Here is a 26,907-nt window from a genome sequence, read left to right on the forward strand (position 1 = left end):
AAAAAGTGATCTCTTACTTAGTTTTCATAAGGAACAATTCATAGCTAAAGTAAGAGCATTCAAAAGAATATTACTGTTTCATGCAAAAGAACATAAAACATTTAAAAAGAGCCCTATGTCGGTGATACAGGTTAGCCAGACTTATTGTGGCGATCATTTCAAAATATATACATACATTGAATCATTATGTTGTACATTTGAAACTAATAAAAAAAATTACCTCAGTTAAAGAGAGTTAATAGAAACTTACTCAACATAGATGGCCTTTAGCTGCTGAGACAAAGACAAATTCTTGGTTGCTAGAAAGCTAGCCAACTCTGCGCTTATGACAGCGGCACTGACTCCATCTTTGTCCAGAACAAAAGGGCAGCACATATATCCTGCAGAAACACGTGTCGCACATACACCCTTAGAACGGGGCTCCTTTACAACACTGTGCGTGCACATATCTAAATGCATCCTGCCTATCGCATAGGAGGTTGTACAGTACGAGAGTGTGGCTGCTTCTCATTGCCCACCATTACGTTTAAGACTCTAGCCCAGTGCCTAGCGCATAGCAGGCCTTCAAGAAGTACTTGTTGAATAACCTGTAAGGAGATTCTCCCTCTTCGACAAATCATGCTCATTCTCTAGGTCCAGCGCAAAGCCCTCCAGCTCACATTAAACTGTTTCCAATTGTTCTAGTCAATGTTTATTCTGTCTTCTCTGAATCCCCTTAGTTCTTGTGAGTTCATTTTTCATCTTGACACCTGGCCTATAATCTTTTGTGTGGTTCCTTAACTAGATCTATACAAACTGCTGTAGGCTAAGGTCAGTCTCATCCATCTCTTTCAGAGTCTAAGTAATTGCTATGCAATAAATATTTGGTAAACAGACATTAGAAAAAATTATTTTAAATAAAAAGCTATAGAAAGACAAGACTGCCAATTTTGACAACAAAAGCTGAGCTATTTACTTCAATGAATTAGTTAAATGATGTGCATGTGTCTGTGCTGCAGGGCATATACGGGTGAACCAGAAGAATGTATATTATATAATAAGCATAATGTATCATAGCTCCTATTGAACTAATAACTAAAATATTCCTAGCACAAGCATCTGAACTTCATAGAACTATGAATCTAGTTTTCATATCTAGCTCTCCTTCTTTCTGCTAATTTCTATTGATAATTTAAGACAAGCGTTTTTAGTCATTCTGGCTGGACGTGAGGTCGTCCTTGCAGGTGACAATCACTTTGACGAAAGCACCACAACTGTGCCTTCTCCTATCCCCTGGATGGACCTACACACAGCACTTTTGATGGGAGTATGTATATCATATTAGGCCTGTATATCAACACCACAGTTGAGAAAATATCAAAATATGTGGATTCCTAAGCTACTAGCAGCCATGTGTGGAACACCACTGTTTTCAGTCATCTGGGGAGAGGATCCAGTTGCTTAAATTAATGGCTTGGTTATTTGTGAGAAATTCTTTTTAGCTGAAAAACATCTGAGATGCCAATTTTGGGGTAGGACGGTTCAGTGCTCTTTAAGCATCCCAGAAGCAAAGCAAACTGTGTGCCCCTGTTGCACTGTTCATCTTTTGGACTCAAATCCAATTCCAAATCTTTTCCCATTTATTTGCATTCTATGTACTAACTGATTCCATGATCATCATTATCCCTTCTTACCGATGGCTTCTTCAAATGCAAATAAGACATTTTTCCCTTGGTCTATTAGCTGTTTGGCTCGGTTTCCCATCCACTTAAAGCCAGTTAATGTTTCCTAAAGAGATAATCCATAAGAGAAAGAAATGCCTTAGACTTTCTACAGAGCGAAAGAAAGGGAAAAGAGCACGTGCCGCCAACACCTTACCTCGAAGTGAAAACCCTCCTTTAAGGCAATGGCCCTCAAGATTTTGGAGGAGACTGTGCTGGACAACATGTACGTGTCTTTGAGGGCACTGGGATCTTGGTTCTTTTCTTTCCAAGAAGTAAAGAGCCACCAGCCCAAGAGGGCCCCCAACTCATTGCCTGAAAACACTCTCCATTCACCACTGAAAGAAAAAAACAACCTATGCATTGCTGCGATCTTAAGAAAGACACTGGAAGACACTGGGACAGGACGATTAAGCCAAAGAAGCCTCACAGTAGTTTCTGCAAGACTGTTCTTATTCTTGCTTAAATAATGGGCCAGAAAGCTGACCGCCACTTCACAAACATCTAAGCAGCTACCATGTCTCAGCCAGTTTGTCCAGACAAACATCCTATCTTTGAAGAGCATATAAAATAAGTATGTCAGTGAGGACACATAATGCTTTTATCTTAGTCTGAAACATAACAGAAATATGCTGGCAAGAGCCCCCTAGTATAATAGTTTGTGTAGCTTGATTTTTGGTCTGGTCAGTATTGCTGATCCTGAGAGGGCAGTACGTGGCTTTCTTTAAGATCGAGCTTGGTGCTAAAACAGTGAGGACACCAGAGAACAGGTGTGTGATTAGGTTCCTCTCTGTAACCCAGGTGGCTAGAAGTACATCTCCCATTTCAGCGAGTATCACCCTAGCTTACTTTTCTAAAAACGCATATAGAATCGAACCTGTTTTATCATAATCTAAAACCCTAACCCTTTGGCAGCACCTCACTGCCCCAAAACATCACATATACTGTTTGACACCCAAAAACTGCCTGGACCCTGCTCACCTTTCAACTCCCTCCGCCCCTCCTAACTTACCACTACTCTTCTGTAAAAACTCCGCGGTCAAACTTGTCTTAAACACTGTGTCAGCACCCCGCAGGTATTTCTCTCTGGCCTGCTCAACCTAAATCCAACATTTGCTTGAAGGTCCAGCTCCTTACCAAACCCTTCAGCAAATACTGAACTGCAAAGTCAGCACCAAGCAAAGTACTTTGCCCTCATTAGGCATTGAGTCATTAATTATAATGAAATCAGTGATAAAATAAGAGAAGATAACAAATAGGAATTTCAGTTCCAAACACATACTAGGCTGCTTGACTCTGTGATATGCCTGCCCATCATGCGGCCCCCACGGCAGCCCCGTTGCGTTATGTTAGCGGTTCAGTGAGAGGATCATTTTCAAAACAAATGGGAAATATCTCCAACTAGGTCCAGTCTCCCCAGGAACATTTTACTGCCCAAGATGTCACCCTTTATATTTTCTATTAGATAGATAACCACAATTAATTGTACCTGTCTTGTTTCTCTGCCACAGCAAGTCTATCAGCATCTGGGTCGTTGGCTAAAATGATTTTGGCCTTCGTTTTGTCAGCCAAAGCAAAAGATAAAGTCTGAAAAAGAGTAGGAAAAGAAAAGACTACTTCAATCAAGAATTGACGGGGTTGGCCCGGTGGTGCAGCAGTTAAGTGCGCACATTCTGCTTCAGCGGCCCGGAGTGCGCTGATTCGGATCCCAGGTGCGGACATGGCACCGCTTGGCAAGCCATGTTGTGGTAGGTGTCCTACATATAAAGTAGAGGAAGATGGGCATGGATGTTAACTAAGGGCCAGTCTCTTCCTCAGCAAAAAAAACTAACATCTTCCTCAGCAGATGTTAGTTCATGGCTAAGCTTCCTCAAAAAACAACAACAAAAAAAAGAATTGAGCACATTGCAATCTTTAAAAATGGCAATATTCAGTTATTTAAGACCTAAAGGAGGACTTTCCTTAAACTAAGGCTGAGTTTTGTTCCTGGAGCTGGTCTTGGCTAATCACGTATTACCTCCTAAGCCAGAGGTCAGATAATGGGAGCATCAACATGTGACCCACACAGGCCCAGGGGATTTGCCCCTCATCTGACAGCGTGTGTGTGGCTGCACTGGTATTTCTAGGCTTTGCCTTGTGATCAACCCACAAACAAACCAAAATAAACCAACTCTCTGAATATCATGGTTACCCTAACCTTTAAAAAGGTTAAAGGGACCATAATTTAAATAGCACATCTTCATATCAAAAAAATGACAACTGAGGAATGAAAATCATGTGGTAAACCTCCATTCTGTTACTGTTTCTTTTTGGCATTAAGGAAGCACAGTAAATTGAAACCGAAATTAAATTAAATTGATTAAATTTAAAACGTCATTTAGATTTCAGCTCTCACATCCTGAGGCTGAGACATCTAAGTTGAAAGTTCCGTCAAAAAATGGATGACTAATAAATATTTCCAATGATGAAATTATTTTTTGGTTCAGCACAATGAAAACACATAAAAACTTATTTTACTTCATAGTAGTTTTTGAATTAATTTTTGAATGAGATTCAGTTTTGAATATAAAAGGTAAATTTTATAATAAAAACAATTAGGTTACCAAGACTCCTTCACCCTCTTCGGGATTCGGGTATTTCACGGTTGGGAACTCGGGGTCGGGATCCTTCTGTTCGGGGACAGCCGCGGGGGGAACGAAGTCAAAGGCTCTAAACGCAGACTGCACGAAGTTGTGACCCACACCGTGGACAGCCGTGTGCACAAACTTCAGCTTGGTCTCCCTGTTCACACTCCTAGAATGAGACCCATCACGGAAAATGACAAAATAGACAAATGCGGCTCTTGAAACTGGAAGATTTCAAAAATATCAAGGGAGCAGATTCCTAAGAATGTAAGAAATCAATGGAATAAGAATGTTTGAGACGACTGAGTATTTTTCTAATTACATTTAAAAAAATGAAACAAAACTTACCTATACTCTCAACATACACCCCTTCCCCACCCTATTCAAGTTTAAAAGTTTACTCTGTAGTTATTTTCAGCAAAGCTGATTACTTTTAGATTTTGTTTTATGCTACAGCTTTCTCACCTAGAGAGGGATAAAAGAAAGAACCTCGGGCTCAGATTCTAGAAGAGACTCACAGCCAGCCCAGGGGATACCCGCCCATGGCAGTGCCAGCTCCAGGGCTCCAAATCCTCTTTACTAGCCTCAGAAATGATTTTCAAAATGTCCATTTTAACAAAATGTGATGGAACATCGCATACATTGATGTGTGTATATATATATATATATATATATATATATAAATTTTCTTTATCAAGTAACAATCCTGTTCAGCCAAGTGCCCTGATCTAGGAACTTAACACAGAATAACAACAGACATCAAAATTAACAATAGCAGTTACAGAAAGGTAAACGTAGGCTTTAAAAAATTCCAGTGCTCTGACTGCTAGAATCTTAGGTTATTGGCCATTTTCTTTTGGAAATGAATAAGTGAACAGGGTCTTCTCTAAGAGAACAGTGGTTTAAAACAAGCATATCCTTCAAATAAAATGCATCTGGAAAAATAAATGTGCAAGCTTAGTGAGAACAAAGCTGGAGACAAAGCTCTCAGATAGTAAAATGAATTATAAAGCTATGGCAATTAGAATAGTTTGGTACGAGATATAAAAAGATAGAGAAAAGGAACAGAATGGAGAGTCCAGAAGCTGATCTGATTTGAAATGGGAAATATCTATGAAAAGCATAAGTCTTCATGGTTAACATGATTTGGAGACAGACTCTGAATTTAAACCCTAGAGCTCTGCCACTTACAAGCTGTGTGACTGCTGGTTATTTCCGTAACCTCTCTGTGTCGCAGTATTCTCATCTATAAAATGCCAATATACCAGAATTTACCCTGAGTGTTACTGTGAGGATTAAAATGAGATTAAATTAACTAGTACAAGTGAAGGGCCAACAGCAGTTATCTGATCTATGATAAGCACTCAATTAGTGTTAGAAATTGTGTGATAAAGGTGACATTACCAATTAGTTAAAGAAAGACAGATTCTTCATTTTAATGTGTTGGTACAACTGCAAACCATTTAGAAAAAAAACCTAATCTGCTTACAAAATTAAAAATCACCACTGACTCAAAAGATTTAAATACTACAAAATGCAAACATGCCAGTCCTGGGAAAAAACAAGAGGGATTAAAAAAAAATCTTGGTGTAAAGAAAGTCTCCTTAAGTATGACCCAAAACCCAGAAGTTCTAAATTAAAAAACTCATAAACATTATCAAATTTTTACAAAAGTTCAGCAAAAAGATTCAATGAAAAAGTCCAAAGGTAACAATAGAAGGGAAAATAATATTTGAAATAAATGAAGACTGGTCTTCTATATAAGCAAAGAGGTTTTACAAGTGCACAAGATGAACAAATACATAAAAAATGGGATAAATATGCAATATAGATTATTTATAATTAAAGAATGCAAATGAAGTGAGACACTACTTCATCTAGCAAATTGGGAAAAATGAGAAATTTGATAATCCTCAGTGTAGCTAAGAATATGTGGATCATAAACTGTTGGTGGGAGCATCAACTAGGGTACCATTTTTAGAGGGCCATTTGTTAACCATTATCAACTTTGTAAATGCTTATACAATTCTTTTTTTTTTTTTAATTTTATTTTTCCCTTTTCTCCTCAGAGCCCCCAGGTACATAGTTGCATATTTTTTAGTTGTGGGTCCTTCCAGTTGTGACATGTGGGACGCCGCCTCAGCATGGCTTGATGAGCAGTGCCATGTTCACGCCCAGGATCCGAACCGGTGAAATCCTGGGCAGCCTAAGCGAAGCGCCCGAACCCAACCACTTGGCCACAGGGTCGGCCTGCTTATACAATTCTGATGCTGATGCTGGAGATGTACCTGAGGATGCACATGAGCACGTGTATACACACACAAGGACTCGAGGACCTGTGCTCAAGGATGTTGATACCAGTGCTCCTTGGAGTAGTAAACTGGAACCTCCCCCCGTCTTTGTGAAGTTCAATCAGAGGGAAAGAGGGAAGGTTCCAAGATATGCTTTGTTTGGATTATACACCATTTAAAAAATGGTCCCCCACGTTTAAAACTTAAGAGATATCACATAGACTATTTAGGTTTCTAGTGTCTCTCAGGGAGAAAAAAATCAGATGATTTGGCAACTCTGTCCCTACATTTGCACATGGTAACTAACACCCAGCTGGCATGGCCGCTCCCTTCAGATGGGCCTGGGTTTCCACATTCTACACAGGAGCCTCCACTCCCAGGTGGTCCAACAAATACAATATTAGCGACAACCTAGAAATTCCGCTCCTTTAAAATCACTGGTTTCTTGATGGGGACAATCGAGCACGGTGGGACCTGGAGCACACTAGGGAAGGATAACACTGTCACTGAGCTAATCTGCCTCTAACCTGACTGCATCGAGTCTGCGTCACTGGGTTAAATAAATGGGTACAGCAGCCATTAAATGATCAGGACGAATAGGGGCTAACACAGAAGGGACCCATGATGGACTAAGTCGGGGAGAAGGGCATAGAACAAGGTACACACACACTATAGTCCTATGTACGGTTTTCGAATATATTATGCATGTGTGTTTGCATATGCACAGAAAATTTCTGGAAAGACAAAAAATGTCAGTGCTACCTATTCACCACCTCTCAGCAAGGTTTTTTACACATCTATAGACACACACACACATAAACAAATACACATACAGAAATATATGAACCTACCACAGAGGTCAGCAATCTATGGCCTGTGGGCCAACCATTTGCTTTTATAAATAAAACTTTTTTCCTTTTTTAAGAAAACCTTTTTTGAACACAGCTACGTTTGCACTCAGTCATTTCCCTATCATCTATGGCTGCTTTCCTACTGCAGCGGCAGAGTTGAGCAGCTGAGAAGTAGTTTGTACAGTTCTCAAAGCCAAAAATATTTATTACCTGCCTTTTTAAGAAAAGTTGCCAACCCCTGATCCACAGCCTCTAAAATCAGATGCAGCTACAGTATGTACCAATTGAAGAGGAAAATTTAATGGAAACTGATAGAATTCGGCTGAAGCACATTAATTTAACTCACTTGGAGTGAGTTTACAATCCACTTACCTGTGAAAGCAGTATTTTTTAAGGTCTTCAAAGTAGTCCTTATTGATGGAGGCACTTGGGTCGTGAAGGAGTGGGCTGCCATTAATTACAGAGTCATCCCAGGCTTGAGGCCACGGCTCTAGATTGTCCTCAATAGCCTGAGAAATCTCTTGATCATGGGGAGAGATGATCTGAGCTCCATTCTCCCAATAGACCTGGAGAACGTGGGAACATATCGAGAGGGTTTAGGGCTAACAGAAAGCATCCGTTCCCTAGGCTCCCAACCCGTAAAGGGGCAGGATTCTTACAGAAGGACATATATGTGGACAGAAAAACACAAGTACCTTATAACCATTGTCCTCCTTCGGATTGTGAGAGGCGGTTATCATGATTCCAGCACAAAGTTTCAAATGTGACACTGTGTAGGGCTGTAACATAGCAGGAAACAAGAACAGTTCCAAACAAAAAATTAGATATACTAAAATGTCTGTTGTATATTGTTTGTACCAACTGGTTCTCTTTTAAGGAACATAATATAGAAATAGCATAAAGTGTCATTTGATATTTTTGTGCCACACCCAAGCAGTATACTCTGATGACCATTAGAACGAACTCACTGCTCAAATCTCTGGGATGTGTTCCCTAATAAGAAAGGTGAGTATTTTCCGAGGTGCCTTCTTTGTATTCTCCCTTCTACTGGGAAAGCTAGAAAACTCTCCAAACCAAGAGACGGTCTAATCCTCCATTTCACATTCTTTGAAGCCTCTGCTTGGCACGAGAGCTTATGGATTCAGTTTACTCCCTCCCACTGCTTCCTTTTCTCCTTATTTGCTTTTAAAGAGAAGGTTGAAGGAAACGTTGAAGAAATGGAGAGTGCTCTTACAGCTTGCTCATTCATCTCCCACTCCAGGATGAACAGCACTCTCTTGTATTTCTCCTTAGCTCCCATCTTTACAAGACGACTTCCCAAAATGAGGAGAGGGTAGGCCTATCCCCCATATGGCTGCATTTGAGATTTATCTACAAGGCAACCTGAGATTCTGTCCCCCTCTACTCTCCTGCCAAGAATCATTGTGGTGATTTGTCCTCTTAGGAATCATCTCACATCCCTCAGGTGTCCTGGAGCAAAGACAAGGGGAGAAGCACTCCACAGTGAGGGAAAATGATCATGGGACACTCATGTAATTCAAGTCTGATATAAAAATAATAGCTGGCATCATCTATATAGAAGACCATGGATGTTCGAACTCACTGCAATTTTTCCATCAAACAATGCAAGTTGAACTACATTTAGATGTGACGTTGGGTGTCTACTGGGTTATTTACAGTCTAGGAGGCGATGCATCTACCTGTCAGTGCACCAGAGACAGTAAACACAAAGCTGGCAGCACTTCCCTCGCCTGTATTCATACACTCCCACTTCTCCGTGATGGAAGGAACTGCATTCGAATCACGTTTTTCACTTAATTGCTAAAAACATATATTCTTAGCATCTGGCCTCACCCTTCAAAGTTCTATCTACTTAAAAGCAACAGCTGTCACGGTCTCTATTTTCCTTTTCAGGTTCTGTTACATAAAGGACTTGATAAAAATCTTACCAAAAGATGCCAAGCACGCTTCTTGCTGTGGCTACAAATAGTATTCAGAATGAAACATTTGTATAAAAAGCTGGTGCACCAACTTGTCAAAAATATTCATGATAAGACATGGTTGGAGGTGAATTCAGGTTTAGACCCAAGAAGTTTCCTAATTGTGATAGCTGGGAAAAAGAACTACAAACCAAATTAAAAAACAAACAAAAGACATTTTTTGCTAACCAGCTAAAATTTCCTTTGCATGCAAGCAAAAGGAAAACTATAATTAAAAAAGTAAATTCTGATGAATCAAAAGTTGAATATCAAAGAAACTTTAGTAGGATGTGGGAGAAACAATCCTAGTGGAGAGGAGAGAGAATGCCCGCTGACCTGACGCCAAGGAGCTCTTCTGTCATGTGAACGCCTGGATCGCAACAGCACTAACGACTGTAAAATTCAGCCACATCCCAGCCCCAATCCCGTGACAGGAAATTATAAAGGGAAACAGCTACTTACCACAAATGGGGTTGGGGTTATATCAGAAAAGAGGTACACAGGAATCCCCTGACTGATAAACGTGGTTGCAGCAAGTCGGGCAAATCTGGAAATGCAACATGACGGGGAGAAAAGGAGAGAAGAGTTGTCAGGATTGCAGGTGACAGTAAAGAAGGACATGAACGCCTGACTTCTTTTTAAAAAAATTTTATTGAGGTCATATTGGCTTGTGATATTGTATAAATTTCAGGTGTATATTATTATATTTCAGTTTCTGTATAGACCGTATCGTGTTCACCACCACAGTCCAGTTTTTATCCGTCATCATATATGTGCCCCTTTACCCCTTTAGCCCTCCTTCCACCCCCTGCCCCTCTGGTAACCACTAATCTATTGTCTTTATCCACATGTTTGTTTATCTTCCACATATGAGTGAAATCATGCAGTATTCGTCTTTCTCTGTCTGACTTATTTCACTTAGCATAATACCCCTAAAGTCCATCCATGTTGTCAGAAATGGCACAATTTTGTCTTTTTTTTTTACCAGCTGAGTAATACCATTGCATATATACACCACATCTTCTTTATCCATTCCAACTACTTGTTTAGGTTGAATATAGCAGCCTGATCAAGAAAAATGTTTATTATATTTCCATCAGCATAGAACATTAAAGCTGGATGAACCTTAGGAGTCGTCTCATTCCATGTCTTTGTTTTACAGAAATGTTTTAAAGTCAAGAAAGGCCGGACAACTTGTTCCATGTCCAACAGCCACTTAGCAGCTGAGCCAGGCCGGCACCTAAGTCTTTCAAGCCCCTGTCTATCTCAGTGATTCTCAGCTGAGGGTGATTCTGCCCCCATGGGGCATCTGAAATGTCAGGAGACATTTTTGGATGTCATTGGGGGTAGGGATAGGGGACTACCGCCAGCTAGTGGGTAGAGGTCAGGGATGCTGGTAAACACCCTACAATGCACAGGGCAGTCCCCCACAACAAAGAATTATCAGGCCCACTATGAAGTCACATGTCAAGAGCACAGAGATGAGAAACCCTAGTCCAAAGCTATCACAATCCAGTATATACCATGAAGCCTAGCATTTGAGTGAATGTTGTCTTATATGAAACATGTAAGATATGCACATTGGCATGTGTATGTGTGTGTGACTGTGATATATATATGACATATATATGTATATGACATATATACATCTTGGCTCTCTTCAGTCCTTAAAAGATGACTTAAATCTTTGACACTTTGACATTTTTCTCAATTTCCACAGCAACTGGCTTTGGGTAGGACACAGAACATGGCATCACGTCTCTCTTCATGCTTGGAGTAAAATACTTTACCACAATAAATGAGCAATTTACTTCCAATGAACAACATCACACCACTACAGGATTAAATAAACGGATCATTCATTCTCCCCTCAAATATTCCTCGAGTACGAGCTTCAACAAACACTATTCCAGGAGCTGGCTGGGGCACAAAGAGATCTCTGCACTTTAACAACTCAAGCATTAAAATTCCTAGGATCAGTAGTAATACAAGAATGATTCTGACAGTAAAAAAAAAAAAATGTCTCTACATAGGGGCAAGTCATAAAAATAACAAAATTCAGCAAAAACAATTTTAAGAAGAATCTGAATTAAATCCACACTGCATTCACCAGAAGTCATCAAGCCACTTTTGCTCTCATGAAATGTTTATTGTGTGTTCAGGCCGACTTTAAAGACACTTTCTGGGGCTGGCCTGGTGGCAGACTGGTTAAGTTTGCACGCTCCGTTTTGCGGCCGGGGGTTCGCCAGTTTGGATCCTGGGCACGGACCTACACATTGCTCATCAAGCCACACTATGGGGGCATCCCACATAGAAGAACTAGAAGGACTTACAACTAGGATATACCACTATGTACTGGGTCTTTGAGGAGAAAAAATTTAAAAAAAGAGGAAGATTGGCAACAGATGTTAGCTCAGGCAGGACCAATCTTCCTCAAAAAAAAAAAAAGTTACTTTCTTAAAGTTGGCAAAGGACACACTCAGCATACATATGATATATATGAACTAAGTTACAAATGTGCACAAAAAAGATTCAGTGTGTTCTCTGCATATGCTTAACAGTTATCACTTATGTTCTCCACCAGATATTTAAAATTGGAAGATTGGAGAACTAATCAACATTTCCTTAGGTAAACTTCTGAGACTGTAATAGTTTCCAACTCTTTAAGAAGATTCCATTTACTCATCAGGAATGTTTCACCATATATTAGTTTAATATTTATTTTACGATTTCTAAATGTCTTGTATGTTGTAGGTGACAGAGAGCAACCCTGAGCTCCGATCCGTCCCATTCCATCAAACGCTCAGACGTGAACCATTAAGTCAGGCGGAACCAGTAACATCAGCCACTTTAAGGAAATGATAGGGCTCCAAGGCAGAGCAAGAAATACCTGTACCTTAAGTGACAATGTTAACATGGCTGAAGGATGCGTCAACCAGAAGCAGGGCAGTCAGCCTAAAATGAAGACATTTGAGGAGCTAAACAGGCAGAGTTACCCTTATATACGTACCGTGCATGCTCTGGCCTGGGGCTGGTAAAGCATGTGTATGATCTAATTCTAAACTTAAATTCACTAACTGAAAACTGACAAACGGATATTCTGGTTTATACTACATCTTTCTCTTGTGAATACAGTGCATGCGCATCTATCCCTGAGAGTTACAGCTTCTCTCTTGCTTTGTTGACAAAAACCACATTTTTGAGCCTGCAGCTGAAAACCAAACATCTTATATCATCCTGAGTTCAATCTAGGGGCAGCTGTCATCTAGTCTTTCACTCTGGACATGCTCCTTTCCTCGTAGCCACACATTTGTTCCCATCAGTGCTTTTCTCTTAGATTAAAAGCCCTTGACAGGCAAAGGTTAGGACTCTATGAACTCAGCCAGCTCTGTAAAGTTAACGAGACTTTCCATTAATATTAAATACTTGTATGTTCCTCCAACCTAATCAACTACTTATACTTATACACCGGAGGAATAAAAAATTCATCATAATAGAGGAAATGTTCAAGTATAAAAGAGGGTCACGTAACATGATTAAGAACAGGGGTTGGCAAACTACAGCCCATTGTGTAAATAAAGTTTTATTGGAACACTGCCATGTCCATTCAGTTACGTATTGTCTATGGCTGTTTTTGTGCTCCAGGGCAGAGTTGAGGAGTTGTGACAGAGACTGTATGGTTCACAACGTGTATGATGTTTCCTATTTGCCCTTTAGAGAAAAAGTTTGCTGAACCCTGGTGCCAGCCTCTTTATGCTTACATTGTGGCTCCTTCTCTCACTTCATAATCTTAGGGCACAGAGATGAAAGCACATACCTTACAGGTGGTTGTGAGGATTAAATGAGTAAATACCTAAGTGCCTAGTTCATATTCAGCGCTCAAGTGACTGCTGCTATTACTATCACTGTCGTCGTTGTCATCACCACCATCACCATCATCATCATCACCATCTGCCTATAGCTACATGAGGGCCCCACTGGTTTGGGAATATTACAAGAATGCAACTTGAAATGGGGTTCAAGAACGGGAAGGAGGGCTCGCCCGGTGGCGCAGCGGTTAAGTGCGCACGTTCCGCTTCCGCGGCCTGGGGTTTGCTGGTTCAGATCCCGGGTACAGACATGGCACCACTTGGCAAGCCATGCTGTGGTAGGCGTCACACATATAAAGTAGAGGAAGATGGGTGTGGATGTTAGCTCAGGGCCAGTCTTCCTCATCAAAAAGAGGAGGATCGGCAGCAGATGTTAGCTCAGGGCTGATCTTCCTCAAAAAAAAAAAAACATTAAAAAGGAAAGAATGGGAAGAAGCTCATGAGACTTACAAAGAGTGGAAGAAAAAAATTAGATAAACAGAAGAAAGTGAGAGGGAGAAATTATAATGCCATTTAAAAAAATTTATTTCATTTAGATAGATATTAAATTCTAGATTGTCTAAATAATTTCATTTTCTGAAGCCAAATGTAAAACCAGAATTCTTAAAAGTTACAGAGTTTACCCATCATTTTTAGAGTTAAGCAGTGTAGCTAACAAATGTATTTGAAGTCAAGCTATTGAAATGGTGATAAAAATAAAACCACAGAATACACTACAAGGAAACAGTTTCCTAAAAATGTTTCAATACCTTCTGCTACTGCCTCCACTTGCGGGATGAGCTCGAGCATCGAAGCTGATCACGACCCCTCTTTGCTTCAGGTCAGTGAACTGTTTTTCCAGGTATCTGCAAAACCCCTAAAAAACATACCATGGATTAAAAGAGCACATATGCTTTAACACATCAAAACTTGGCCAAAAATTGGTCAAGTTTTCTCTACTTCCACATGACAAAACTGTAGCAGAGGGGGGAAATCTCTCTGTAATTAAACAAACTGAACAATAAGAAAATAGCAGCTTTATTCATTGTCTATCTATACGTATCAAGTACTGTGCTGGACACTTAATGTCTATTATCTCTAACCCCAGATCAACTTTGCCAAGGAATCCCATTTTACAGATGGGTAAACTAAGGCTCGGAAAGGCTCAGTGACTTGCCGGTTTCAGATACACAAGGAGCAGAGCCTGGATTTGGGCTCAGGTCTGGTTAGAGGTGGTTTGGGGCTAGCAGGAAAGCTCACAGAATCTGGGTTTGTCCTCCACTCCACCACCTATAAGCAAATGACAAGTTCCTTACCTCTCAGTATCTGTCTCCTCTTCTGTAAAACAGGAATAACAGTACCTACCTTAAAGGGCTGTCTAAGGATTAAACGACTTAACACACGGCAAGTGCTGAGAATCCAGCCCCAAGGAATTGCTACATGTTTGCATTACGAGCATTATCTTTGTTGTGATTTTCCTTCAAAGCCTGTGCTCCTTCCTTGACACTAGTTCCACAATGACAGAGGACAGGCAGGTGTTTCAGACATTTCTCTCTGCTCTGTAACATCATCAGTAGGTCAAAGAAACACAGTACATTTACAAAATTTTGACAATTCACTAATCTAAACCCATTCTGCTTGTTCGTTTGTGATACTGCTTTCCAGCAGGCAGAGGTCTTAAGAAGACCTTATCAGCCCAATTACAAGGCATAGCCAATTACACACACAAAGATTGTGCAGAGTCTGGGCTATTACCCATGCCTAGAAACGATGGCGCACGCAAGTCCTGTATGTCAGTGGGTGCAATAACACCACATCAATCTGAAATAGGGAAGATTAGAGAACAGTGAACTTTGAATTCAATAGGTTTAGACTGCTGGATAAAATAGGTTTTATTACAGAACACAGAGAACTCTGGCTGATTGGGTAACAATGATGGTTCATATTACTTATGTTATTTAGGCTGAAGGAAGTCTTGTTAAAAAATAATTATAACTCATTTTTGATTGGGGGATACTTTAGTTCTTCTGCCAGACCAGTGCCAATTTAGAATGCCTTTAGTTTTTCCTGGACAAAAGTATTACACTGGGCATATCTTCTGAGGTTGCGTGATACAAGGAAATAAGGACATGTGTATTGGTTTTGTGGGTTCCCTAAAAGGTACCCGGATGCTTCACTCTCTGAGGATGACAACAGCGACAGCACCCTTTCCCTGTCCCTAGTTGACACACATTGGGTGGCCCCAATGTTCAAGGCGGCAAAATGCATTCAGCCTGAGTCCAAAATCCTCAGATGTCCAAATTACCTCTGGGGCCTGCTGAAGCTGAGCCCTGAGAGAATGGCTAAGGGAAGAGGGAATCCTTATTCCATGGAAAAAACTCAGGGCGGGATGAGGGAGGTTTTCAGAATTGAAATGTTATTATAAGACACAAGAAATAAACTTTGTATGGCTTCAAAAGGTCACACTATGACCAATATGTAAAAGCTACGGAAAGACAGATTTTGGCTCAAAATAACGAAACCATTTTTTAATGAGAACAATCCAAAGACAGAAGGGCTATGCCAGAAGACAGTGAGTCCCTGAATTGATGTGTCGTGGCTCAGTCAAGTAATCTAGGAGGAAATTATAATTTCTATCAATGAGGCGAACAATACAAAAATTCCCCTCTTGTCTCTATCCTGTATCCCTTTGGGACGTTCTTGACTCACAGACATCTGCTTCTTAAATCTAACCAGATGAATCTGGAAGCCCCATTAGGACGAGAGTCCACACCAGAGACCAGCAGGCAGGGTGCTGGGCCACAGTGAAGGCCAGCACATTCCGCCAGGTCACACTACCCAAGGTTGGGGTGGAAGCCCGGGTAGTTTATCCTGGGAATCCTTTTCTTCAATTTTGAAACTACTCCTAAGATTTTAAAAATGCTCTTATAGGGGCCGGCCCAGTGGCGCAGTGGTTAAGTGCGCACATTCCACTTCTCAGTGGCCCAGGGTTCACCGGTTCAGATCCCGGGTGCGGACATGACACCGCTTGGCACACCATGCTGTCGTAGGCGTCCCATGTATAAAGTAGAGGAAGATGGGTACGGTTGTTAGCTCAGGGCCAGTCTTCCTCAGCAAAAAGAGGAGGATTGGCAGCAGATGTTAGCTCAGGGCTAATCTTCCTCAAAAAAAAAAAGCTCTTATAAAATTGTCTTAATTTTTAACATGCTTGTCTCCTATTGTAAGTGTTTCAGTATAGGCTGGATGATCAATTTGGAGGAGAGAATTGTGGAGCAAATTATCCCAACAAGTGGCTGGTTGACTCAGATGACCTTTAAAGGATCTACTCATCTCAGTTTTGTAGGATTTTTAGCTATCACAGGGTCTACCCCCAGAAGAGACCAGTTCCCCTAGGGAAGAGGATGTGTGTGGCAGGTCCCAAGACCTTTCTGGGGATAGATTTCATCACTCCTAGAAACTAGATCTAGATGAACACAGAAGAAAAGACTCTTATTTCATCTAGAACCCCTTAAAATCCCCTAACAATTAGGCCTAAAAGGAGGTGTGACCAACTGGATTTTCCAAAGATGGCCACGCCAATACATCCCATCCCACATGCTCCTCTAGTGTGACACTGATGTTCCTCCATTGAGAGATGGGCGTCAACATGCCTTCACCTTGAATATGAGCAGCTTTACTGACTCACTTTTAACAGAAGATGGTAGAAGTGGTTTTGTGTGACTTTCAAGGCTAAGTCATAAAGTCAATACAGCTTCCATCTGGTGCACACAAACTCTCTCTGGATGCTTTCCCAGGCATCATGTTATAAGGAAGCCCAGGCCACATGCAGCGTTCCAGCCCAGATAACATCTTAGTCAAGAGCCAGCAATAACTGCAGACATGTGAGTGAGGGAGCTTTCAGATGATTCCAGGATCCAAGCTAGCCCAGGTGATGCCAAGTGCAACAGACATGAGCTGTCTCCACTAAACTCTACCCACATTACAGATTTGTGAGCAAAATAAATGTGATTGCTGTTTAAAACCATCATGTTTTGGGTGATTTGTTACGCAGCCCTTAACTGGAGCAGAGGGTGACCTTACCAGCACCACAATTCCATGTTATCCATAAACTAGAACAGGATTTCCAGGCTCACTCCATTGCAAGCCTTCCCTCCAAAGAGACCTCAGGGAGCCCTACTGCTTAACAGGGATTTGTGGCCAGGTGTTACCATGGCAACTCTGTACCGTTATACAAGATTTCCTTATTAGGGTTTTGCTTAAACAGGCCCAACTGTGCCTTTTCTGCTGGGAGGTACATGTAAGAGACACATAATCATCAGTAGTTAATTTTTCCAGCCTTTTCTTCCCCAGAATTAAAGTGATCTTCATTTTTAACATCTACGTAGTTGAAGAAACAGAATAATCTGTTCTACTCCATTTCCTCCATAATCAGATCTCTCGATATTCAGTGGCAGCTTCTCTGTTTTGTCAAAGGCTTCATCTCTATTCCTGAAAGCTGGGTCTGGACTCTGACAGCGAAATTCACAAACTAAGGCAAGGGAATACAGCAATCATTGCCACCTATACTATAAATTAAAACTAGATAGAATTGGCTCTTGGTTATTCTGGCAGTTAGAAAAGCTCTTGAACGCTTGCCCCTGTACAACCGTAACAAGAACCGTAAGACCGTAAAAGTCAGTCAGCTTTGCTGGTGGATTTGCACTGGAATGAAAGCTCCATGAGGGAATCCGTCTGTTTTAGTCATTATTATATCCCCAATGCCTGGCACATAGTAGGCACTCAATACATCTCTGCGAAATGAATGAATGAGTGAATGGATGGCTATATGAGTTTTGAAACATGTACTGGTTCAAACAACTGCACAAGCCTTACTTTTGGGAGTAAATGTGTGACTCCCTGTGTCTAGGCAAACCCACAAGACACGGCCATAATTAAAACAAATTATGTCTGTCAAATACGAAAGGAACCTGGGGTTAAATTAATCAAACAAAGGGGCCACTGGACTGGGGTGGCTTTAATACTTTAGTAGCCTATGAAAGCAAACCAAAACCTAAGCCTGTAAATGCCTCAAGGTCAAGAAATCAAAACCTAAGGATACCCAATCACAAACAGCCAACGAGGCTTTCCCAAATAAGACAGCTGCTTAAGCTATAGCCAATCAAATCATTTCCTTGCTTTGTTTCCTGCTCTTCTCTGTAAGTCTTTCCCCTGGTTCCTGTCAGTGGAGTGTTCCTAAGCACTTCTGGTTTGGTAATGTCCAATTTGAATAGATTTTTGCTCAAATAAACTCTTACTTTTTTTCTTTTTTTGTGTGTGAGGACGATTGGCCCTGAGGTAACATCTGTTGCCAATCTTCCTCTTTTTGCTTGAGGAAGATTGTTGCTGAGCTAACATCTGTGCCAATCTTCCTCTATTTTATGTGGGACACCGCCACAGCATGGCTTGACGAGAAGTGCTAGGTCCGTGCCTGGGATCTGAACCTGCGGACCCTGGGCCCCTGAGGCAGAGTGTGCAAACTTAACCACTATGCCACCGTGCCAGCCCCACTCTAAAATTTTTAATATGCCTCCGTTCATTTGTTAAGACTGGGGATATGTTAAGAATAACTAAGAGTTATGAAAATGCGGTACCTGTGTAGTCTGGATGATAGTCAAGTCATTCATATGAGAAACTCCCACTCCCATGGCAGATCGAAGGCCAGCTGTCCCAAACTCCATTCGAGCCCCAAAACATTTCTGTAGTTCTTCTTTATTACCTTCTGCAATTAGTTGTTTCACTGACTGTAAAGTTAAAGAATTCTGCAAAACAGATATACACCAGATACAGCCAGGTAAATAAGAGAATGAAAAATCTGAAAAATAAAAAAACCCACAGTGATTCTAACCTATGAAATATAATATATATATATATATATATATATACGCTTTTCAATTTTCTGACGCTTTTGAAATATGAAGTTGGTGTTTTGGAATTATAATGCGCGATATTGTGATACAATAAGAAATAGATGTTTGGTTTTTGTTCCTGGTTTCCGGCCCAGGGCTGCTAAAGCCCTTGGAATTTCCTGAGTGATTAGGGTGAGAGGAGCATCTTTTTATTCATAAGAAGCCTCTTTTCAGGCATACGTGAGTTTACGCTAATGAGGTAACTGTTGGAGGACAGGGAGCTGGTTACCAGGGAACCAACCATGTGACTAGAGGGTTAGAACTTACAGCCTCTGATGTCCAGGGACAGGAGAGGGGCTGGAGATGAAGCTCAGTCACCGAAGGCCAACGATTTACTCAACCATCCCTAAGCAATGGAAGCTCCATGAAAACCCTAAACAACGGGGCACGGAGAGCTTCCGGGCTGGTGAAGACATCAAGGTGCTGGTGCACCAGGAGGGTGACTTGGAAGGTCTGCGCCCCTCCCCCATACCCTGCCCTGTGCATCTCTTCCACTGGCTGCTCTTGAGTTGTGTCCTTTATAATAAAACTGATAATCGTATGTAAACTGCTCTCCTGAGTTCTGGGAGCCATTCTAGGAAATTATCAGCCCCAAGAAGGGGGTCATGGGAACCCTTGATTTACTGCTGGTTGGTCAGAAGTACAGGTGACAACCTGGGACTTTCGACTGACATCTGAAGTGGCCACAGTCTTGTGGGACTGAGCCCTTAATCTGGAGGGGGTCTCAGCTAACTCCAAGTAGCTAGTGTCTGAATTGAGTTAAATTGTAGGACACCCAGTTGGTGTACACACAGAACTGGAAAATTGGTTGGTGTGGAAAACCCACACATTCGGTGTCAGGAGTGTTGTGAGTAGAAGGAAATAGTTTTTTCCTTTATAATGTAAATATTATTTTCTTTCCTAATAAGGCAAGCGCTTTTGGAGAAATGGAATGAACATATAGGTTTTGGGTTCTAACACCCAGAATGGAATCCCAACCACACCATCACTTACCAATTCTATACACTTGGGCAGATTACATCGCTTCTTCAATTCTCAGCTTCCTCATCTATAAAATGGGAACAGTCTAGAACCTCCCTTGGAAGGTGGTTTCCATTAAATTAATGTAAAACTTCTTTCTCTGCCTGGTACTTAGTTGTAATCAAATATTCATTTTCTTCCCTAATGTCTTCAAATTTTCCCAGAGAGTGATGATTACACAATTTAACTCAAAACCTTACTTTTGCAGTGTTTTATAAATTGTACAATGCTTTCACATACCTGGTCAAATTTGAATCTTGCAGTAACTGCAAAAAGCATGCAAATAACAAAAACCCCACTTTACAGAGGAGGAAGTCTCAGAGATTAAGTGAATTACTTAAACTGCATGATAATCATGAACTTAGTGGCTTTTCTGCTTTAAATAGACACACAAGTCATTTCAGTTCATTTTACACTGCCATAGTTTCTTTGTTTAATAGTTGCAGAAAATGATAAGAATGGAGAAAAATGACAATCACGTTAATTCCACATCAGACTTTTAAATTAAGAATTCAGAGGAATAACAGAGTAAGGACTTTATTTCTATCTTACAGTCAGCATCCAACAAGATAAACATGCACGCAAGATGTGGCCACATCATTAAACTTTGAAATGCTCTTGCAATAAAACCTTGGCTTTCTGGCATTAAGCCCACATTTCCAGATTGTTCCAGATTCAAGAGGAATCAAGTAAAAGCCCACTTTTTTGATTAAAAGCAACAAACACTGATCACAGAGCACAATCTACCAATCAGACTGTCAGGTGCCCCCAAGGAGGGGTTCAGATCTGGAACCTAAAGAGGTTCAATAAATATTTGCTGAGTGAATGAGAAAATGGAGACTTCAAGGCCACACCCAATATCCAGCGATTCTCTCATCCACAGTGTAGATTTGGAAAATCCTAACTGGCCTTTGATATCTATAAAAGACCAAATAGCCTGAGAGAAACCCAAGGAGGCAGAGAGAGAGAATGAAAAGTCAATATGGCAGGAGAGATCAGAATCAGACGTGGGAGTGACCGAAGGTGACAGCAGCGAAAGGCACAGGGATGCAGGCACAGTGGGAACGTGGGAGGGCACCTGCCAGGCTCCTTGCTGACCCTTGGGGGCGTCAGACCAGAGGACTGCAGTGCTTTTAGCTGGCGGGAAGTCCCCATTTGGTGCCTGTCTTGAACCAAAGAAGAAACTGAGAGAGGAAAGAACCAAAGGAGTGGTAGGAATTAAAAAATAAAAAAGACGACGTCCCCTCACCTCTATCAGGGAGGTACTATCTCTATACAAAGACAACATTTTGTGCAAATGAGACTTCGATTTCTCCAAAGGGAAAGTTTAATGGAACAATTCGTTACCAACTATAACGTTAAAAGATTTCTACACACTATAAGTTACCAGAAATGGAAAACTTTTTCTTCCCAAAAGAATCACAAGGCTCTTTGCAGGAAAAGCAAAAACACCCAAGGAGTTGCCAATAGCAACCGGAAACAGGATGTGCTGACATTTCATGGACAGGGGACACAGGGAAAAGGGGAAGACCTGGCCCCTGCTGACAGGCCTTGCAGTCCCGTTCCTTTATTCAACAAATTATTTTAGGTATCTACCGTGAGTAGTGCACTGTGTCAGGGCCTATAAACCATGGAAGATAGCGAGGGAGCCGACAGGGCCGGTTACAGAATATCTGGGGCCCAGTGCAGAGTGAAAATGTGGGACCTCTTGTTCAACAGTCTTTAAGAATTTCAAGACAGGACAGCAGAGTATTAAACCAAGTGCTGAGCCCTCCTAAAAAACAGGTCTTGTGCCCCAGAACAGCTCTCCTGCCTTTGAAGTCAGCCCTGAGGGCGCACATTAAACAAAGAAACCTACAAACAAGTTTTTGTTTTGTTTTTTGACCAACCGCAGTCAGAGCTGCGAAGGAAAAGAACAGGAACAGAGGGAGAATTAGGGAGAAGACCTCTCTACATGAGCCACATTTAAGTTCACACCCAAAACATGAGTAACAACATGAGAAACACGTTCAGCAGAAGAGCGCAGAGAGGAACATTCCGGGAAAACAAAGAGCATGCCAGAAGGAAGGAACATGTGGGAAGGAGGAACTCAAGTTAGAAAGGAGGGAGGAAGCGATGTCCGGAGCTGGGGCCCTGATTCTTTCTTTGCTCCAGCATCTAAGAGAGTGAAGTGAAGAGGAGAAAAGCCAGCGGTGCTGTGCCCAAGGGGTTTCCTCTCATCTTCTCAGCAAAGTCAGAGACCTGAGAAGACGCCTGAAGCCAGAGCCCAATCGGGAGGACGCACGTTTGTAACCAAGCGCCAGGGAGAGGTGGATGGAATGCTACTTGCAGAGTTACCAGGAGCAAAAGAAATAGGCGGGACGGGACCGTTGTGTGTCAGTGGGAGATGCACAGCCGCTTGCTGAAGACAAGCCGGCGGTCTGAGCGACGGGAAAGCATGCCTGCCTCAATTAGAGGAGACTCCAGAGCCAGGCGGCGTTCAGATCAGCCCCGGCTCGCTCCCCGCCTCTCGGACTTGCAGCCCCGGCCGGTCGGAGGGCTAGTTTTGTCCCGGGACTTCCTTTCTCCGACAAACTCCGAGTCTGCCGCATGCCGAGGCGGCCCGGGGAGGCCTGGCGGCCGCCACGTCGTCCTCCACCGTCTTCTGGGGGAACCGTGGGGCCCCGCGGGCGGGGAGGGGAGGGGAGGGGAGGGAGGAAGCGCGGCAGGCTGTGCGGCGCCTGCGGAGCGGGCAGGGGACCCCGCACCTCCTCCGGAAGCTCCCCGCTCCCCGCCGCCCCTCACCTTGTCCCACTGCAGCCACCGGGCCGTCTCCTGGTCCAGCCGGGGGTCCATGCCAGCGCCGCTGCCTCCCGGAGCCGCTGTCGCCGCCGCCGCCGCCACCATCTCCGCGCTGCCACCGCCCAGTTCAGGGGGAGGCGCGATCGGCCTTCCGCCAGGCGGGGACACAAGGCGGCTGGGGCGGGGAGAAGAGGCGCGGGCGCCCGCTGGTCCCGGGAAGAGGACACGCTCCGCCCCGGGCACGCCTCCTTGCAGTTCCCCGGCGCGCCGCTGGGGGCAGCAAGGTGGACGAGTGGAGTCGGGGGTGCTGAGCCTTTACCATCATCTCTGAAAGGTCCTGAGGTCAACCCCCTTCATGCAACAGGTATCCACTGAGTTCCTACCGTGCTCCAGGCACCGTGTCAGGTGCTGGCACCCAAGGATGTGTAAACTCAGATTGGAGCCTAAAAATTATGAAGAAATTCTGAGGGTCAAGAATAACGGAAAAAATCTGGAAAAAGAAGAACGAAGTGGAATGATTAAGTTAAATAGACCGTGCAACAGAATGGAGAGTCTAGAAAGAAAACTGCGCGTGTACAGTTTATTTATTTCGGAGGTGGCACTGCACAGCAAGGGGAAAGGACTTATTTTCAATTAATGGTGCTAGGTCAATTGGGCATCCACGTAGAAAAAGAAAAAAATTTGAGCCCCTACCTCACATCACATCATGTACAAATATGCATTCCAGGTCAGTTGTAGATTTGTGTGTGAAAGGTAAAATGAAACTTCTAGAAACTAAGATAGAAGTACACCTTCATGACCTTGGGATCGCTAAGCCATAAAGGAGATGCATGCAGTAAGCGTGAAAAGGCGTGTACAAGAATGTTTCTAGCAGCATAGTTTGTAATAGCCCCAAACTGGAAACAACCCAAATGTCCATCAACAATACAATGGATAAATACATACAATGATATAAACAAATTATGGTATTGGCATACAGCAATGAAAATGAACTATTATATACAACGTCATGGATACACCTCACAAACATGTTGAGTGAAAGAAGCTAGTCCTTGTCATCATTTCTGTGCTGAGTCTCTCTCCCAATACTGGACCATTCCAAGGACATGAAATTCTAGAATATGTAAAAATATAGGGAAAGAAAACATCAGTGGTTTCCAAGAACTGGGCATGGGGAGGGGGGTTGAATACGAAGCCCACAAGGGAATTTTGGGGGTGATGGAACTGTTCTGTATCCTGACTGAGGCCGTGATAAACAGAATGCTACATGTTTATCAAAGCTCACAGAACTGCACACGCTAAAGGATAAATTTCACTGTGTGTAAATTATATATCAAATTTTAAAAGTCTTAAGATTTAAAACTTTAAAAAGGGGACAAAGCTAATCTATGAACATGGGGAGAGTAGTTACTTCAGGAAGGAGAAGGCTGCCTTCTGGGAGACTGGAGTTCTATTTCTTGACCTGGGTAGTGATTGTTCAAGTGTGTTCACTTTGTAATAATTCACTGAGCTGCACTTACGAATTGTGCATTTTTGTGTATTCTATTTCAATTTTTAAAAGAAAACAATCTATACCCAGGATCTATGATATCTGTTTAAGTGTAATGAGAGAGGCATGTTAATCATATAATCACATCAGTTAATACACAATCACAAATTGATAAAAATGTTGGAGAGAAAGCAAGGAGATTCCATGAGGGTGCGTAGTGGGGGGTGTCCTAGTCTGGGAAGCCTCCCTCAGCACTTGAAGCCTCTGTGGAGATGTGAGGGAAGGATGCAGTTAGTGTTGTGGGGGACAGCCTGGAAAACGCTTTCCAGATAGAGAGAACCACTGTGTGTCCTTCCTCTGAGTGAAAGGCCGAGAGACTGCAGCACGGGGGAAGAAGAAGAGACGGATGAGCAGCCCTAGTCTCCCCGTTGCTGTCTGCGGGTCTGCCACCCTCAGGGCTGTCTCCTTTCTCTGCCCCACACCAACCTTCTTTTCAGTCACTCTAGGACAGAAATTGCGGGACATAGAGTCAGAGACCAGGCGGGTCTCACTTGCCCTCGTTTCCCTCTCAAATGCCAGAGCTCTCCTAGGTGGGTCTGTGTGGCTTCCAGCCTTCTGCCAGGAGTGGGGTGGGGCGGGGATAGGGAGGCGGCACTGAGAGAGGGGAGGAGGGGGCGGTTCTGGGCCTGCGTCCTATCCTCCCTCCATGATGGGAGTGCTTGCAGCTGAGTCTCTGGTATAGTTCAAAAGGTGTGGGGGGTGGTGTGGTAAGGGGATATTTTGACTCTTTTTATTATTTTCCTCAGTGCAGAAATTGTGGGTCCCTAGTGACATCCACTCAGAACTATTGTACCTCCATTTGGGACAGCAAGGGGCAGGTTTCTCAATATTCAACATAGAGGAAAGAAAGCAGGTAGGATTTTCAATCTGAGAGGAACTTTTCACAAGAAAGTTGCCAAGCCGTAAGTAGATTCTCCTCCCTCAACCTGTGAAGAGCACCAAGATCTCAGGTACCGTCTGACACAGTGCGCCGTGCTCTCATCTCACCCTCCCCTCTGCCCCCCGGGTGAAGTAGAGAACAGTCCAAGGTTGCATCAGGGGGGTCTCTATGTGCAGGAGATTTTCCCAGGGTCTCCTGTAACTAAGATGCCGGCACTGGAGGTCTTTTTGGTTCTGATGATGCTACAGTGACCTGAAGCAGCAGGCTCCCACACATGACCCCCACTAACGTTTCTTGTCTGTGGAAGCCCGTGGAGAAAAATAGAATGTTGGAGCAGGAAGGGGTCTTTGGAAACAATTCAGACCTCCTTATTTTGTAGATGAGGGAATGGAGACACAGAAAATTTCAGAGCCCTTCTCCAAGACACACAGCTGGTCAATGAGAGAGCCAAGATTTGCGTGCCCAGTCTCCTGATACTCTAATCCAACGTTCAGTCTCCTGTTCCACTCTGCCCAGTGCTACACATGTCCACAGAAGGAAGTTCCGTGAACTCTGGTAACCTATTTCCACGTGAATAGTAACCAGATCTTGACGAAAAGCAAATATTAACCACTTCTGGCATCGATAACGTTAGGTGATGCTCAAAATAATCTGATTTGTGTGTGTGTGCTCCCCTGCTGCCTGAGAAGTGTTTCACACATGGATGTCCCATTTTCCTTGGAAGTCTTCTCAATTTCCCCAAACACCTTGTCAGCAATTCCACCAGATCCTTTGTATCCAGCCCAGGAACAGTTTCTAGTTTGGAAAGTTTTAAATATTTACTAAAATTGATCCCCATGTAACCGTCACCCAGGTCAACTCTGATCACCCATGGCCAATCTTGTCTTATCTACCCGCTTCCCTCTCCTGTATACTTTGAAGAATATTCCAGACATCATGTCATCTCATTTGTAAATATTTGAGCGTGTATCTCTAAAAGGTAAGGACACTTTAAGAATAACCACAAAACCATTATATCACCTAAATTTTTTAAAGTTGAAATTAATAATTCCCTAATATCATTAAATGTCCATTTAGCATTCAAATTTTCAACTGTCTAGTAAGTGTCTTCATTTTTTGTTTGTTTGTTTATAGGTTGCTTGAATCAAGAGCCAAATACTCTTGCCATTGGTTGATAAGTCTTCTAGAATCTCTTTTAATCTGTAGGTTCTGCCTCAGTTCCCTCACAATTTATTTGTTGCAGAACCTGGGTTGTTTGTCCTATAGGTTTTCCCACTGTCTGGACTTTGCTGATTGCATTCCCATGGTGTCTGTTAGCCTGTTTCTCTGTCTCTTGTATTGCCTATGAACGCATTTCATCATAGTTTTCTCTTCACGGTCTCTCCCTCACTAGACTGTGAGTTCGTTGAGGACAGGATGGTGTTTTATTGATCTTTGCC

The 26,907-nt window shown here is 42.6% G+C and overlaps 1 protein-coding gene across 1 annotated transcript in view; it reads right to left on the minus strand.

Moving 5' to 3' along the window:
• Window positions 1-23,270, minus strand: part of PGM2 (phosphoglucomutase 2) — a 35,511-nt gene extending 12,241 nt beyond the window's left edge. The window contains exons 1-11 of the mRNA XM_008523027.2: window positions 23,043-23,270; window positions 18,924-19,091; window positions 14,064-14,170; window positions 9,908-9,992; window positions 8,162-8,245; window positions 7,839-8,032; window positions 4,304-4,493; window positions 3,190-3,287; window positions 1,858-2,038; window positions 1,674-1,767; window positions 251-380 (exon numbers count right to left, since the gene is read on the minus strand). Of these exons, the coding sequence (XP_008521249.1) occupies window positions 251-380; window positions 1,674-1,767; window positions 1,858-2,038; window positions 3,190-3,287; window positions 4,304-4,493; window positions 7,839-8,032; window positions 8,162-8,245; window positions 9,908-9,992; window positions 14,064-14,170; window positions 18,924-19,091; window positions 23,043-23,144 (1,433 nt within the window). The 5' untranslated portion in view covers window positions 23,145-23,270. The remainder of the gene's footprint in view (window positions 1-250; window positions 381-1,673; window positions 1,768-1,857; window positions 2,039-3,189; window positions 3,288-4,303; window positions 4,494-7,838; window positions 8,033-8,161; window positions 8,246-9,907; window positions 9,993-14,063; window positions 14,171-18,923; window positions 19,092-23,042) is intronic.
• Between the last annotated feature and the right edge of the window lie 3,637 nt (window positions 23,271-26,907).

The sequence above is a fragment of the Equus przewalskii genome, chromosome 3 (genome assembly GCF_037783145.1).
Source record: "Equus przewalskii isolate Varuska chromosome 3, EquPr2, whole genome shotgun sequence".
NCBI classification, from domain to species: Eukaryota; Metazoa; Chordata; class Mammalia; order Perissodactyla; family Equidae; genus Equus; species Equus przewalskii.